At 43.3% G+C, this 17,541-nt stretch overlaps 2 protein-coding genes across 3 annotated transcripts in view; one reads left to right on the plus strand and one right to left on the minus strand.

Moving 5' to 3' along the window:
* kctd16a (potassium channel tetramerization domain containing 16a) overlaps nucleotides 1-4,228 on the minus strand; it is a 14,476-nt gene extending 10,248 nt beyond the window's left edge. Inside the window, exon 1 of the mRNA XM_076292869.1 lies at nucleotides 3,403-4,228. Coding sequence (XP_076148984.1) covers nucleotides 3,403-4,222 — 820 coding nt within the window. The 5' untranslated portion in view covers nucleotides 4,223-4,228. The remainder of the gene's footprint in view (nucleotides 1-3,402) is intronic.
* Nucleotides 4,229-10,543: 6,315 nt separating this feature from the next.
* nr3c1 (nuclear receptor subfamily 3, group C, member 1 (glucocorticoid receptor)) overlaps nucleotides 10,544-17,541 on the plus strand; it is a 29,615-nt gene continuing 22,617 nt past the window's right edge. The window contains exons 1-2 of one of the 2 annotated variants that reach the window (XM_076291726.1): nucleotides 10,544-10,829; nucleotides 11,901-13,189. In XM_076291726.1, coding sequence (XP_076147841.1) covers nucleotides 10,827-10,829; nucleotides 11,901-13,189 — 1,292 coding nt within the window. In that variant the 5' untranslated portion in view covers nucleotides 10,544-10,826. The remainder of the gene's footprint in view (nucleotides 10,830-11,900; nucleotides 13,190-17,541) is intronic. The other variant, XM_076291727.1, reaches the window with a different exon arrangement.

Consider the following 17,541-nt stretch of genomic DNA (forward strand, 5'->3'; position numbering starts at 1 on the left):
ATCACAATTTGTCTGATTTCTTTATTTCTTTATTTTGTTTAGATTTTGCCGTTGCTCTTCTTACTTATCAGCAAACCTTTCCTGTAAGTCCTGGTTTGATCATTCAATCTATAACTCCACTTCCTTGACCTAAAATTTGTCATTGATTATCATTTGAGCTCCTCTGGTGCATTGCTAGGGAGATAATATTTAGAACCATCTGATAGCTTTTTAATTGGAAAGCATTGAAGCATTCCCACTAGGTAATTAGCCATATAGCAGTCCTCCCAAACGTGTTAAAGAAAATAAGGTTAGACTCATTTATCACTTTGAAGATGAAGGTTTTTTTTATATATATTTTTTTTTTAAAGAAAAAAAAGACCACCCATCATTTATAAGTCCCCAATGAAGCACGCTTGTCTTTCAACAGCAGTGCGGACATGGCCAACCTAAATTCTCTCTGATCTTACATAAATCACTAAATTAGAGCCATGATACTCCGCCATGGGACTCCTGAAGACCTCTTTATGGGCACGGATACTCAGCTGGAGTGTCTGAGGTGTTCTCATTCTTTCATATGACCAGTGGTGGCCATTCATCGTTAAAAAAGTAGGGCCCAAGAAAAACGAGTTAAAACAAAGGAGGTGATACATTCCTGTATCAGCCATCCACCATTCCGGATAGGAACACTTCTACATTAGGACTGCACCTGGGAAATATTTATCCTGACCTTCCTATTGATTTTTTTAGAAATCCCTACCGGCTAAACGACTACTTATCCCACCAATCAACACAGACAACCAGGTAAGAGATCAATTGAAGAAGTCCTCAGCTGTTAATTCAACAGCTGTGCAACATATCTCACTGAGGGGGAGTTGATGATGAGGAGGAGGAGGAGGATGATGGTGATGATGATGGTGATGATGATGATGATGATGATGATGAAGCTAATGACAATTTAGAGTCCCTGATGCCCCCCCTCTTCCCACAGTGCATAGTCTGTTTTCCCTGCACAAATTGGGAAAACATTTTGTCATTTGGGAAATGTACTCAGGGCAACAGCCCAAGAGAAGGCGATGAAGCTTGTAAAAAACAACTGGTGCAATTGACCAGAGGGTGCCACAGTACGTCTGCCAAAGAGGGAACCAAGACTGCCAGCAGTCGACAAACAAGACTCTGTCTCTCTCTTCAGCTATTTTAAGACGTTCTTCGTTCCGTCAAATTAGACCCACTCCAGTGCTGACAATGTGACTAGTCAGAGCGCATCAGCAGAAGAATTACACCAGAGTATCCACTGAATTTAACCGGGTCCAATTCATTTGCATTCATTTGTATTTGATTTAGCCTACTGCTGGCGTGATGCCTTTCAACCCAAAAGGACTCTTTCGAGAGATCAGCGAACCACGCTCCCAAAGTGTAAACATGTGGTAACTATGCTTGAAGAGGCTCTGATTGCTACATGAAGTCACGAGGGGAAAGCAGGACTGACTCATGAGGAAATCCATCACTCACAAGCCTTAGGGCCACTGGGCACAGTTTAAAAAAGATATGTTGCTGACAACTTTAATGGAAAGTCCATTATTGTATTCTCCTAATTCTATCCTTTTGGTCTATATGTGAGTTGCCTCTCCACATGAGCCTGCTTATAAGGTATTCAGTATTCCATAAGGAACTTCTTAAAATCTTCTTAAACTTCTGAGTTAGTCATTGGGATTTCTCAAATTTGACAAAGGCCTCTCTCATAAACTGTATTACTCAGAGGTTTTATAACAAAAGGTAACACAATGCATACAAATAGAGTTTGCATACGTATGCTACATCAATGATGAAACCTGTATCATCATTATGAACAGAAAATGTATAGCATTGCATTATGACAAATATTCTGCTACTGAATTTTGAGGAGGACAAGAACAGCAGCATGGTGCTTAGGATGACCCAGCACTCTGTCAGGTTGGGTCAGTGGGCCGAGAGGTGGACCCATCTAGGAAGGGCAGGCTGCTTCGCACAGCCTTGAGCCTCTGGTCTTGGGAGGTCACATGTCATGGCATAGCCTGCACTCGAGTAATTATCCTAGCCGCTGCCACGGCCAACGCCGGTCAGTAGCCAACCATATGTCCTTCCTTCCACTGCGAGAGCTGAGGCCGGCTCTGCTGCTGATGCCTCCACCGCGCTGTGTCCTTCTCTCTCTCACCTAGCACCTGGGTTTTTTCCTGCTTCTCCGGGGGGACCCATTTGGAATAACGAACAAAGTGCTTTTTAATTGGCCATATGCTGCAACATTTCCCTCATCTGAGAGTGCGATGAGCCAAATTACTCACTGATGATCGAGGCAGTCACTGGTGGACAAACTGAAGTGCATGCTTCCCACAAACATGCCTTCATCACTCCGAAGAGAGAAATACGGAGCATTGCAATAGGCACTAAAATATTAATATCATATCCAATGCATCTAGACTGAGAGGAAGCTAAATGGAGCAGTTTTGACATCCGCCTGGCCAATTCAAAGTGATGAGCTTTTTTTGGTGGTGAGTTTTTTTTTTTTTGCAGACTCTGAACCACAAATGAGATATTTTCTGTACACACTGAGTGTCACACTCTGTGTGTGTGTGTGTGTGTGTGTGTGTGTGTGTACATGTGGAAGGAGTGTGGGTGCCACATTGAATCTCCCCTGATAGAAGCTGACTGGAATGGTTCTGGCCCTGGATGAACGCACTGAACACTTTGATCACTTAAACACACACACACACACACACACACACACACATGTACACGTACACACACACACACACACACACACACACACACACACACGTACACACACATGTACACACACACACACACACACACACACACACACACACACACACACACACACACACACACACACACACACAAAAAGGGGGTGAGAGCCCGACAAACAGAAAAAGAAAGAGAGGATATTGGAGAGAGGGAGGCAGAGAGGCAGGGGATAGTGTAGAATATTATACCCTCCTAACCCATCCCAGTACACGTGAGTGGTAACCTGAATGCACAACACGGCACAGGAACACACACACACACACACACACACACACCTCTTTGATGAGTTCTTGCTTAAACTGGCATGGTAAAATGTAATATGCTTTGTTGCCGTGTAAGTGAGGAAAACATCATCAATAACATAATTAGAATGATACACTTCATGAATTAAGATAATGCAAAGACAATTAGCCGTGTCATCTCAGAATAATTAAATAGTAAAAGTGGGACGACTTATCCAACCATGCCTCCTAGTGGCTCCAACCGACACGGGATTCTGGACTGATTGCTTGCGATCCTTGAGTTTTTCACAGCTGAATATGATCCTTTGCTATAGGTTAGAGATGTTTAAATCCATGCACTTTATCCAAAATGTGATTATTAAGGATAAAATTAACTTACGGTAGAAGACATACTCCGTGTAAGTGCACCACAATTTGTCATCCGTGTGTCGACTGACAAACGATGCGGTCAAAGAGGAATTGCACGCAACTATTTGAAATCCGCTCTCTGCCAGCATGTCAAATGCCCTCTCTAAGTGTTTAAACTTTAGAAAGAGCCGAGAGGTGTAACGCTCCTGTGGTCTCTCTGGATCTCGATTCTCATTCAAAGTGTCCCCAAATACTTCCTTTGCCAAGCCGATTCGTCCGCATATGAAAATCTTTGGAAGCCCACGAGCCTTGGGGTCGCCAAGGCCCTCTCTTCCCGCGGCGCAAGAGCCCTTGTACCCAACCGTGATGAACCCGTGCCTCCTGTCCCGAGGGTCCAGGTACGAAGGGTACAGCCTTTGATCACTTCCCTGAGACGCCTCGTCATAGTCGCTGTGAAGGTATTCATCTGTGCGTTTGTCGTCAGGAGTCAAAATCTTCACCAATTCCGGTAGTTGAAAATACTCGGCTTCCCTTTTCAGCCGTCCCTTCTCCGGAAAGTGATCTGGCAGGACAACGTGCTTGTCTCTGAGATAGTCCAACACATATCGGAATAAAAACCCATCCCTGTCAATAAAGTACCGTCCTCTGAAATCGCGAGCTAAATCATTGGAATTGTCCTTCTTTGCAGAGAATAATTTCCCCAGCAGAGAATTTGGAATGCTCGTAAGGGTGGCATGGCGAGTGTAGTAAACCTGTCCTCCCACATTGAGTTCTATAACGTCGGACGAAGTTTGCACATGTCCACCATCCTTTGGCGATTGATAAGTCTTACAGTTCTCCGTTAGTGCCATGTTTCGAATGACTCAAAAGAGAGGGAACGGGAATTTTTAAAGCTTTTACCTAAAGAGAAGAACAAATATTGCTTGAGATGGATTGAACATCTGATGGGACACACCTGCCTCACCGACGTCTCCAGTGCATCTAAGCACAGACTACTCCTAATGCTCATCATAGAGGGTTTGTAGTATGCAAATATCATTAAACAGGTTTAAAAGCGGTAGCGCATAAATAGCCTAAGCTTTCCATGTTGCTCCCTTGTCATGGTAACATTAGTGACCGTACTGAATTGCCCACACATTGGCTTTGATAGATTTTGCAAAAATGACTCCTATATAGAGTGAAGTGTCTTACCTCAAAAAAAAATTTGTTCCACAGTAATCGACCAAAGCCACCGACAATAAAATCATAATGTAACTTCATAGCAGCACAGTCCTTTGAAGAGCAATGCGATGAACCGCGCAGCTCCACTTCACGGTTTTGAAATGTTGATATGAGAATCAAGTTGTGCGCACCCATGCATCTTGCCAGCCGTGCTCTGAGTGCTGGAATTATGGCTATATGCTTCCACAGCCGTGCGCGCACTCATAGACAGACAGGGAGAGAGAGAGAGAGAGAGAGAGAGAGAGAGAGAGAGAGAGAGAGAGAGAGAATTCTTTGGAATAAAGTCTTACATCATCTTAAAGGAAAATGACATCTCAAATCATCATTATGCACATACTAATTAGCTTGTGCATACATTACAACTTGGTCGACTGCAGAAATGTAAGGCGTGAAGGTAGCCAAATTGATTAGAAAGTCATTTTGCTGGCTTTGTCATTGAATTTCTAATAAACTGCTCTTCACACAGAAATAGGCTATTTACAGTTCAGTTTATACAGACAAGGTAAGTTTCCGGACATTGACATTATTTTAACATGTTCCAAATGCCAACCATGCAGCGCAGTGAGTGACTAGTCTTGACTCCTGACATGTTGATCGTTCGACCTTGTGCGTTTTTATTTCGCGTATAGCCTAATTCCTACTTTTCAGCACCGTGGACAGTTACTCAAAGATGACGGCGATGTTTCTGCCCAAGTATTCATGGTCTGGGCGGTTGAAAAAGGTGTTGGCGGCGGTGCAGAGTGTCTGTCACAGGTTAAGGGAGGAAGCGTTTACTTTTGCACCCCTCAGCTATGGGTATGTATTGTGTCGCTGCAGAGTGCTAATAGCCTATTATTTACTTTTTTTATCGAATATTTCAAGAGGCTATGGTAGAACTCAAGCAGTAATGTCTACCAGTGCCTCGTGTTGGGGCAGACGTGTTGCTAAGTAGGCCTACACGATGAAGGAACTTGAGTGGGAACATACAGTAGGCTAGGCTACTTCAAAGACTGATATTCTTTCGTGATTTCTTCATACCGCGTTGCCATCTTACAAACTTGCCGTAATAGGCCTACTAGTCAAACTATTTATCTACCTTTAGAATGGCTAATAGGTTTCTCTTTTGAATAAACCCCTGCTGTCCTGCCGGATTGTAGGCAAAACATTCACATTTTAGGGAAGTGAATTTTCTTCTCGGATTTTTTTCTTCTTCTACTTTGTCACCTCACTTTGAAGTCAGACATTTTTTTAGTAATATCCTACATGGAGGTTTGATGATAGTCATTGAGGAATATGAAGCCGCTTTAGTTAAGTCTGTGCTTCAGAAAAAATAACTCCCAAGGCCGTCCTAGATGACTAATCACACTTCAACTTGGTGCGCGGAGCATTTATCTTTTCTGGAATCCTTCTATTCTGCTGGGCAAGTTTGATAGGCTACCAGTTAATTGCACTTCATTTATGCCTAAATCCTACCACTCTTTTTTCCCTCGTTTGCCTCGTGAGGTTATTCTTCTGTGGGCGTCGTAGTGCAGCATGTTATCACCCACCTTTGCAAACACTGGCCGTAGCCAAATATTTCAGTTAGAGCACCATGGCACAGCGCAGCAATCCACTGACCTACATTTTGTGCATTCTCTGGATTTCAGCCACTTTACTCACAGATTAAATGTGTGTATTTGTGTGATTACTGGGCTACAGTAGGCTAAGAGAAGGGTGGAGGAAAAGCAGTACACCATTAAAACAAGGACAGCCACAAGAAGCAGCATGGTTTGTTGTGGGGACAGCCAGGCATACTTTAAGGAATTTGGATAACATAAAATGAAGTTAATCGAACCTAATGGAAGCTGGAATGGTTTGACTTCACATTCTCAAACTCTTCCACAAGAATAAGAACTAATTTGTTTTTTGGTTTTTATAGAGTGCAGCTGGAAACTGCCCCATCTGAGTCAGTCCCTTGATAACATCATTACAACACACACTGGTCTATCATCCCTACCACTCTCCCAGCAATGATAGTGACTCTTGTCAGTATTAACCATCTATCTGGCTGAGAGTGCACATTTACCAGTGAAATGCCTCTTCTGCTGGTGGTGAGGCAGAGCCATTAGTTACTCTCACAAAAGCAGGCCTCGGGCCCAATGAAAGATCAATACCCCACCTCACCTGAGGTAGCTCTGATTTACCTTGCTGCATTACATGCACCCATGAGCCCTTCCCCACAGTTTAAACTTAAGGTGCCATTGATTCAGTATAATGAGTCAATTACTCAAAAGGTTGTGTGTTATGCATGTGGCCTTCAAATGTGTCCTTTCTTGGATGTTGTAAATGAGAAAAGACAAAGATAAAAAGAAGTACAAAGGTTAAATACTATTCTGGGTTGCGTTTCCCAAAAGCATTGCTAACTAAGTTAGCAACTTTGTTGGTTGCCATGCAATTTCCCATTGGCAACCAACTAAGTTGCTAACAGGTTAGCAACTATGCTTTTGGGAAACACACCCCTGACACGGATAATTATCACCCAGAGAGAGAATTGGTGTCAGGAAGTGTGAGGGGGGTGGAACAGACTCCCACTGTAAGACTGTGAGTCAGTAATCTAAGTTGGTCTCACTGACGTTAGATAAGTGTGATGAAATTAATGAATTGTGCAATATTTCTTTAAAGGTTACATACTGTATAAGCTGAAAATATAATTAGAATGTCCAAGTTGTTTTTTCACCTCATGCATTCATCTCTTTCAGGCGTGTTACTTCATATAAATAAATGAGAAAATAAAAACCTATGTAAATCCCTGGCAACTTTTAAAGATATTTGGAAATTGTTTCTTTTCTTTTTCTTTTTTCTTTGAAACTTCATTATCATTGCTCGGAAACACTGCTTTTTATGACTACACAAAGTATCATTTTTTCTACATAGACCAGTATAGTTATACATAATACAAGTATACACACCCAGTTGTACTTAAATTGTGGGCTCTGATGAATGGTTTTTTTTAATTGAAGCAAAATTGGGATATCAATTGACATGAATATTACAGTTTTTCACAATTGCTAAAACACATTTTTGAAACCTCCCACCCTTTTCTCAAAACTGTAAACACAAATCCCAAATCTTAAACTATATTCACAAAACCTCTGACAACCTCTGCAAAACTGAACGATCGCCTCAAAACAGTTAGATAGATAGATAGATAGATAGATAGATAGATAGATAGATAGATACTTTATTGATCCCCAGGGGAAGTACACTGTACATGTGCTCAAAACTAAACACTGTCTTTAGATCCTTCACAAAGCAGTCAAAAATGAAAACACTACTGAGCAGTAGGTTCATATCAACAATGGACAGAAACTATCAGTGAGGCATTCAGAGTACATTTTAGGCTATAGACTGCATTGTACTCTCATTTACAGTACTAAAATGCCTGTCTTTTCCAGTATACAGTTTTTCACAATTGCACACATTTTTTAAAACCTTCCATCCTTTTCTCTAAACTGTAAACACAAACTCCCATACTCAATACTTTATTTTTACTGGGTTACAGTAAATGTTGAATCCATTGAGTTATGAAATTGTTTTGCTTTATTTTGTTTTGTTTTTTAGATGTAAAATGCATTTACTGTATTGCAAACAAAGAAAATGTTGTGTTTGTCGTATGGCATGACCTGATCAACCTGATGAAGTGTGATCAATTTTGAGTCGTTTAAAATATGACATCTGTGTTCTATTTGTGTTTATCTTTTGCTACTTGTGGTTACCATTATGCGTCACAAGTGAATTTCAGTGCACAATGTGTCTTATTGCATGATAATGTGTTTAGAGTTTTGCAAAAAGAGTCTATGAGATCTGCAAATTGTGTTTTATATGTGAAAACTGTTTATGGTTTTGCCAAAAGGGCGATTGATTCAAGAAATGTGTTCAGGGAACTAAGCATTTGGTTCAGAGAATGAACTTTAGTGTTTTAGCAATTGTGAAAAACTGTAAACATCTGTGCATGGGCACAACTTTATGTGATTTGAGTATAATTTTGTTCTCAAAATGAAGAATGCTGTCTGCCCCTGGGTTAAGATCAGCAATGTTGAAGTACATAACCACATTGCCACTGTCACCAATGTTGTATCAATTAAAGGCGCTCTAAGCGATGCCAGACGTTTTTAGGCTAAAACATTTTATGTCACTTACTGCAAACATCACCTAACCAACCGCTAGCTGTCTGTGTCCTAAATACACTGTAAAAAAACACGATCTCTGTGGACAGCCCAGGCTTCAAAAACAGCAACAAAAACAACCTATAATAAAAACATAACAAACTGTTCCAGCGAATCACAGACTAGATGCACGTTTAGGAGAGTTTCAATTGCACAGGAGCAGCATGGGAGGGAGGGGGAGGAAGTAGCGAGCTAGCTCTCTGTTTTGTTTGAAAGTCAACAGAAGTGACGTTACCCAGCATTGCTTAGAGCAGTGTTTTTCAACCTTTTTTGTGCCACGGCACACTTTTGACACTTAAAATATCCCACGGCACACTAACATCCTGTGTGAAGAAAAAATAAACATACCATAGCCTAAAATTTCAAATAATACACAGATATGGCCTTATTATGGCTTCTATGCAAGACCTGCTCAATAAAACAATCGCCTCTGTTTCATTTGTAGGTGACTATATCTAATTTAATTGTTGTTATGAACTGGATATGTGATGATTCTGTGAATACTGGATATGGGGCCCCCATTGTACAATGCCTGCATACCACAAATAGTGCAATCATACAATCAATGAGAGCATGTGGTTATAAATTCTTTGATGCAACAGTTGCTTTTCTGGACCAGTGAGTGACATTTGGGTAATTTTCTGCGGCACACCTGATGATCTCTCACGGCACACTAGTGTGCCCCGGCACAGTGGTTGAAAAACACTGGCTTAGAGCACCTTTAAAATACAACCCTGCCACATTTACTATGAAATATGTCTCCACTAGAGGGCTGTGTTCAGACAACATAGACCATAAACCTACATTATAATCTGAAAGAAAAAAAAAAAGAATATTGTCTCAGATTAAACACATTCAAATCAAGAATAGCTCAGGGGAAATTCCAAGAGTGATCCCAAGGTCAAGAGTGATGCATTTTATCTAATACCATAATTTAAGATCAGCCAGCCTCTTATTCAAAGAAAATAAAGACACTCTAGGTGTGTAGTCAGTTGAGAGACTCTTGCCATTATTCATACATCAGGGGTTGTTTTCAAATGTTTGGTGTTCAGGCCTCAACATGACAGACATTTGTTTTTCCAAATACTTCACTGACTATGCAAGCATTCATCAGCACGCGCGCACAGACACACACACACACACACACACACACACACCTCAGCTCATACCCCTTATTCCCAGCAGATGTGTTAAGATTTACCAATGTCATCTGAGCTGAAGCCATGACAAACCAGAAAAAAATAATAGGCCTATGATTATATGTCAAATAAAATCAATTCTGGCTTGGCTTTAACCAAATGCATGCTTCTCTTACCTCAGATTCCAGATAGCTAAAAAGATAAACATATAAAATAGGCCTGTAATGACAACAAATTGTCATGAAGAAGTATGACCATTTTTCCTTTTCCAAAAGCCTTTCACTGTCCTATCTTCCACACTAACAGCAATTAAAGAAAACATACTGCACTTTGATTGGAATTGTGTTCACTGTAGCTGTACTCGTATGTTACACAACAAGCAACTGTTGTGATATGTTAGGCCTAGTTCTACACACTTAGCTGTATGTTTTTATCATTCTCTAAATTTAAATGAAAGCGATGAAACTGCTAATGCCTATGGTAATTCCTCGAGAATGGAAATGTAAACATCCCAGAGGTCATACCAAAAAATAGCTGCAATGACGCTGCTCTGCCAACAGGTAGCACCACATGGTGTAAACAGGGGACAGCCACGGGTTTCTACTGTAATCTCCATTTTGTGTGTTTTTTATGTCAGGTTAGCGCCTATTTTCAGTTGGCTTGAGACGAACCTCTTTACTGCAGTGCAGTGTTGGCTGGGAAAGTTATCCATTTTTATCACAGTTGGATAGAATGTGAAGTAGGCCTAACAGACGCATTACTTTTAGCAACGGTTTTTGAAGCAAGCCACGACTTGCCAACTAGGAGGAAAGTGTTTTGCGTTAATAACGCTAGCTGGGCAGCTAGCACAAATCTTAATAGAAAGCAATGTCAGATGAAGCATCAGATCAAAGCAGAACCTTAACGACCGAATGGTATGTATATTAGTCTCCGACTATGCGATTTACGTGCTGTCAGTGTTTTCAAAACCGTTCTAAATTTGCAATGTGCTGTATTATTGGTTATTTATTTTCCGTTGCCATCGTCAGACCAGCTAGCACTAGGCTACTTAAGTCCGTGTAGCTAGGATAGCGTAGCCTACTTAGGAAAATAATGTTGTGGTATTTTGATCGATTTTGAATGGTGTGTTTCGTTATGTTGTGTGTATTATTGAAACATATTTGCATTTTTGCGGCTTTTCTTGTGTAGTTTCACTGAAAAGTGAAATTAATCCATACCGTAAAGTCGCTGCTGTTATGGAAATATTAAGGCCTAGTACAGCTTTGCTGAAAACAAGCTGACCGTGAGTTGCTCTGACGTCTGATTAACAGCTAACTATATAGATTGCTAACTCGCTTGCTATTGCTAAGGCAAAGGAGACAGGCGCACAAACAAGGGCTTCACTCTTGAAACTCAGCTCAGCGGATTACACGTTGACATACAACATGGGTAACTTTAAGTTAATCTTATTATGAATCTAAATGGGTACTGCATTACCATGAAGAATACGATTAGCGTGTCAGTAACTTACTGGCATAGTGACCTGACCGAACTTACCAACCTTGTTTCGAGAAACAGTCGCATTGAATTAACGTTAAAGTTAAAATTGTACAGATTACGATGTTAAAATTAATGTTCGAATGCGTGTTCTTGTTCAAATACGTTAGCTATGTGTTTTGATTATCAGATTAAACTTCATGTCAGTTGCTTTGCTATAAGTGATTTAAACTGTGAAATTAGTCGAGAAACACAGCGATTGCTACGCTACTAATGAGCCCCCACGTATCTACCAAATGAAAAAGGTCATTCGACCTTCAGACACTCCTCTGCTGTAACAACATATGGGAAGGGGCTGAACTTTGTTGTTGTTTAAAATTGCAGTAGTCTGCTACTAGATTTAATTGGCTAATTTTCCAAGTGATAGTCCTGGAGAGTTCTCCTTTAATTGATTCTTTTCTTTCTTTTGCACCAACCACACACACACTCACACACTCATGCTCTCTCAGCAGCAAGGAGAGATGGATCAAGGAGGAGTGAAAAATGGCACCAAGAGAGATGAGCGTTTGACCACCTTGGACTACAGCGAGAGACCTGCCAAGGGAGTCCTGCAGAACGGCGCGCTTGGCGCCATGTCACTGGCTCCCACTTCTCTTGTGCCATCCAGCCCACTTATGCAGCCCGTGTCTGGCGACGTGCCCAACGGCCTTGGCAACTCCCCGCCGCCCGAGGACTACACCTCGGCCGTGACAACCTCCCTAGGTCTCTACGAGGACGACGTTGACCACAAAGCGTCAGGTAAGGATCAGCGGGCCCAGCAGGGCCTCCAGCACCAGCCCCTGGGCCTGTACGGCGTCGGCGAGAACTTCTCGCGCCTGGAGGCCAGCATCGCGGACCTGAACCGCTCCTCCCCCTCCATGGACTCTCTGATTGGCGGCGCAGACCCCAGCCTCTTCCACCTGAAGACGGAGGACTTCTCCCCCATGGACAAGGGGGATATGGACCTGGACCAGGACACATCTGGTCGCATGGACATGGACATTGGTCACCACAAGCTGTTCAATGACAACACGCTGGACCTGCTGCAGGACTTTGAGCTGACCGGCTCGCCCTCAGACTTCTACGTGGCCGACGACGCCTTCCTGTCTTCCCTGGCTGAGGACTCACTGCTGTCGGACATAAGCGCGGATAGGGACCCCAAGCCAGCAAGCATCCTGGGGTCAGGCTTGGCAGGCAGTGGCGGCAGCGGGAACACCCTCGTCCCCAGCACGAGCGCCGCCCTGGTGGTAAACGGCACGCGCGCGGAGACGCTGTTCTCCAGCCCGCCCAGCACCTCCCCGGCGGCGGCCTCCTGCAGCGGCAGCAGCGGCATCGGGAGCGCCACGTCCACGCCAGCCATCAGCCCGGCGCTGGTCAAGGTGGAGAAGGACGCCGCCGTGCTGCAGCTGTCCACGCCCGGCGTCATCAAGCAGGAGAAGGCCAGCGGCGTGGCAGGCCGGAGCTACTGCCAGGTGGGTGGCGGGGCCGTGACCCTGGCCACCCCAGCCTCCATCTCTATATGCGGCGTGAGCACCTCCAGCGGGCAGAGCTACCACTTCGGGGGCACTGCCACCTCCACCAGCACCACCACAGCCTCCAGCCCCCAGCCGAAGGAGCAGAAGGTCTTCAGCTTGTACCCAGCCCTGGGGCCCGCGGCGGGGGACAGCTGGAACAGGGCGAGGCCGACCTTCGGAGACGCCGGGCAGCAGCAGAGGGTTGGCGAAGGACTCGGCGGGTCACAGTTCAGCAGCTACGCCAGGTGAGAGTGAGCGAGACAGGAGTTACCTGTTTCTGTCTGAATTGGGCTTCCAGGTTATGCTCACTTGGTGAAGGTGCATCTCCGTCACATGGTTGGGGGTGTTTTGTGTGTGTATATGTGATTGTACAAACCAGGCTGCAACAATTATTTGTTTAGTTGTGAACTATTAAATTCATTGTCAACAATTAAGGTAATCGGTCAAAATGTGTATAATAAATGTGGATAATACTCTCATAGTCTCATTATAGCTTTTTAAACTGGAAAATGTTCATCTTTATTAACTCCTCCATGACAGTAAATGAGGACAGAACAAGGCATTTGACAACATAGGGAAACACATTTTCCTCCTCCATTTTCTGACATTTTATTTATCAAACAATGAATCAATTAATTGAGAAAATAATCAGCCGGTTGGTCAACTGCAAATAATTGCTAGTTGCAGCCCCTAGCCTGCAGTGTGGTATTTTTGTTTTGGTTCAGTTGGAGGGGTTGGTGTGTACATATACTGTGCTCTCGGCCCTGCTGGTGACCCACTGAGAACAGAGGAAATGAAGTGCAGATGAGACCGACACAACTGGCTGAGTCACTACAGCTCTCGCCACAAGTATGTAGCTGGACTCCGCTCTCAGAGGCAAAATGGACGCCCCTTTATGTTGTTATGTACAGTCAACCTAATGCAGATCAGTTGCATGGGGTTTATGTGATGTTAATGATGTGGTGTGACTGGAGGCCGTGATTGCCTGCACTCTTGAGGCAGCAGGGAGAAACTGTGGTTATCGGTTGATGAGGTAAAAAAAAGTTGTTGTTTTTTTCCTCTTCGTTCTTTAAAGTGGCGTCAGAAAGTGGGTCACGTATCATTTCCTGGCTAATGATCTGCCACGCCGCTGCCACGCCAACAAAGTGAAGTGTGACAAAGTTACACCCTACTGAAAAAACTTATGGATGAGCTTAAGATTAACTCCAGTCTTCTACCCTATAAGGCGCTGAGTTGACTTTTCAGTTTCACGCCATCCCAGAGTAGAATGTCAAAGCTGACTTGCGGCTGAAAGACCTGTAGTGGCATCTTTGTAAATTCCTGGGGTCATATATTTTGGGGTAGCTGAATTATGTCTGGCCCCAGGCAAAGGTGGGTAATTGTTTTTATTTTATTTATTTATTTTTTCATGGCACAAGTGGCAGTGGGTTTTCCACGTTATGTAAAGACCCCCCCTCTCTCGTGGGAAGTATCGGCACCGGCTCTGGACTGGAAGTGTGTATACGGTCAAATTGGGCATATCCTTTTCAGTCTTCCACTCGCATTATGCCAGAAATAAACATGAGAGAGGGGACGCCGTCTGCCTGAGCCATGCAGCCATCGTCCACGCTGGCCCAGAGGAAGGTGGGGAGAGATCTGGGTGGAGGGTCAGGCCTGCTGGACGTAACAATACCCAGGAGCAGGGGAAGGGGGAAACCAAAACAAAGTCCTTTTGGATTTTTTTTGAATGGCGACAGTGTGGTTGAGTATGCGTTGTTTTTTTGGGTCAGTGAGAATGTCTGAAAGAACGCCACACCACAGTGACCATATGTGCCCTTCTGTCATTGATCTTGTTTGCTGTGGGTGCTGTTTGGGTGTCGGGGGGGGGGGGGGGGGGGCGCCTGTTCTTGTCCACGCTGCCCTGAACATTTGTCCCCAGTCAGTCGAAGAGACAAGAGTTTCAGCGAGCAGTTGCTGTTGTGGAATACAGAGGTTGGCTAGGTTTGTCAGGAAACCTAGTGGAGGGGAAGCGTGGGAAATATGTTGGGGTAGCCCATGGAACCAACCAACCCTGACTCGGGGCTTTGGAAAGGTATAGCCCACATGTTGGGAGACTCGGGTCTAGACCAGAACCCATGGTGCCTCAAGACTAGACCGCTAGAACCCATAAAGCCTCAGGATTAGAGCACCGGAGCCCATGGTAAGTCCAGACTAGACAAGGCCCCAAGGAGACTCTAGACAAGTCCCAAGGACACTCTAGACTAGGGCTGGGCGATATGGACCAAAAGTCATATCCCGATCTATTTAGGTTGAATATCGATATACGATATATATCCCGATATTTTTTCCGCAAAGTTAGAGCTGTAAAATGAAATGTTCAGTCAAATATGAGTACCGTATTTTCCAGACTATAAGTCGCACTTTTTTCATAGTTTGGCTGGCCCTGCGACTAATAGTCAGGTGCGACTTATATATGAAAAAATATATAATTGAACATGTTTTTAAATGTTAATTCATATTAACTGACATGAACCCTACATGAAACATTACTGTCTAGCTGCGAGAGAGCGCTCTCAAATGCACAAGTTCTGTGCACTTTCAGTCAGAGATTAGTGGTTGCGGTATGCCTGAAACACACGTGCATACCTAAATCCTCAAATTACCGGTATGGCCAGGATTCTGTTTGGGCCTCAGATTCGGACAAATAAAGGCCAGTAATAGTTTTGTTTCAATTTAACTCATAAAAGAGCTTTTCTTAATATTTTATATTGTTGGTTGGTTTAATATTGTTGCCAATGAAACGTCATTGTCTTACACCATGAGTCTCTGACACGTTGCTCTCAATCTACCAGTTGCATGCCGCCCCTGCTTGCCAGAGGCTGAAGCAGTAACCTACATTTAAACACAATTGTTGCTGCCAGGCATCAGCGTACGAATTTTATAAAAAAGTAAATCATGCTTTATTAAAAAAATAGCTAAATTTAGGCTGAATAAGGTTTCCATTTCAGCACAACTCACGTTCCATGAATAAATGAAAGTGGGTGCCTTATCTCGCAATAAGCGGATAGAAATCCCAACACCCTATCATACATGAAACTTAATAGTGAACCATCAAATACCCCACAGATTTCAGTGGTCATCAGTCCCGATATTTAGCAATATAATTAAACAGTAAGCCATGCCTCAAATAAAGGTGCTGTGCTTTGTGCAGCCTAAATAAAAAGACCCCAGCCATAATTTGAAGATTTACGATAGTCTGTCTCCTAAACATTCCTCACCCGTTATCTAGACATGCATGAAAACATTTGAAAACAAAACTCACTGCCATGTAGGCTAATATTTGATCGCTACTAATTATCTTTCACGTACTGAATACCACACTAGAAAGTGAAAGTAGGCCTACTATGCGGTCCGTGTCTGTATCTGTCTGTTCACGTCCGCAATCGATTATAACGTTCCTCAAATGGAGAACACATCCATGTTCTCTCGCGTATAGGCGGTCATGCTTCTGTGTAAAGCTGTGTTCCTGATCGCTAAGCGTTTGTTTTCCTTTCCTGTCGATCACGGTTGATGTAGAAGCACCTCCCAGGCTATAATTTGACTTCAGCGATGAGAGAGGAAGAGAGAGAGACAAAGTGGTCCATGCGCGCGCGTGTGTGTCTCTGCATGGGGTTCAATTGAAGTCAGAGTTGGTCCGTCCAGTCAATAGTGCCGCATTCAGGCCGCTCCATTATTAGATTAACGTTATCAGACAGCGCTGTAACATGTGTGGGAATTTCTCTCATTATGATGGAGTTGTGGGACTTGTATTATTATGCTCAATACTTAATAACTTATGCGCAATACCCGCAATCCCGCGCGGAAATTTAAGCTATACGCATATTTTTTTCTCTCACTCTCGGAGGTGGCCAGCCGAGCAATTGTTCTGCTGCTAGCTTGTGCCAATATATCGTCCAAAATGCTTGATTGCATTGCATTCTCCACATTTTTAGGTAAATTTTCATGCATTTTCATCAGCATTTTTGTTCAGTGAATCTTTTGTAAATTGCTTCACAATTAGCGCGGGCACTCGTCAGCAGCCTTCGGCTTGCCTCTTGCCACTATTCACTCCTCCGTTTCATTAACATTACCTGTAGAATTCTCAATATTTTTGGACTCTATGTGTCCAGTTACATCTGTTTGTTCTTGGATTTTGTGAAATAAATGTCTAAATATCACCTGCTTGCTGCAGCTTTGGTCTGCACGTCCTATTAAAACCGGTCTGTGCACGTCTTTTTCTCTCTCGTGGGCATTTAATCTGCTGCCGGCTTGTCACTCCACATCGCCCAAAATGCTTGATTGCATTACATTCTCCACATTTTTAGCTAAATGTTCATGTACCACATCAACATTTTTGTTCAGTGAATCTTTTGTAAATTGCTTTACAATGGCTGCAACGTGCTTATGGCACTCCCTACATATAGTGTGGTTTTGTTATCCAAACCATCTCCAAATTATTGAGCTACTACTTTTTCTTTTACTAACCAAGAGACTCCCCTCCACATGCTCAGACATTGTTGCTTTCTCCATGTTTGTTGAAGAGTGCCAGAGTGTCTCTTCCTGCCCCTTCTGTGCATGA

Source organism: Alosa pseudoharengus, unplaced genomic scaffold, assembly GCF_046254945.1.
Source record: "Alosa pseudoharengus isolate Yale_2024_CS ecotype anadromous, Long Island Sound unplaced genomic scaffold, YU_APseudo_1.1 YU_APseudo_1.1_scf_19, whole genome shotgun sequence".
NCBI classification, from domain to species: Eukaryota; Metazoa; Chordata; class Actinopteri; order Clupeiformes; family Clupeidae; genus Alosa; species Alosa pseudoharengus.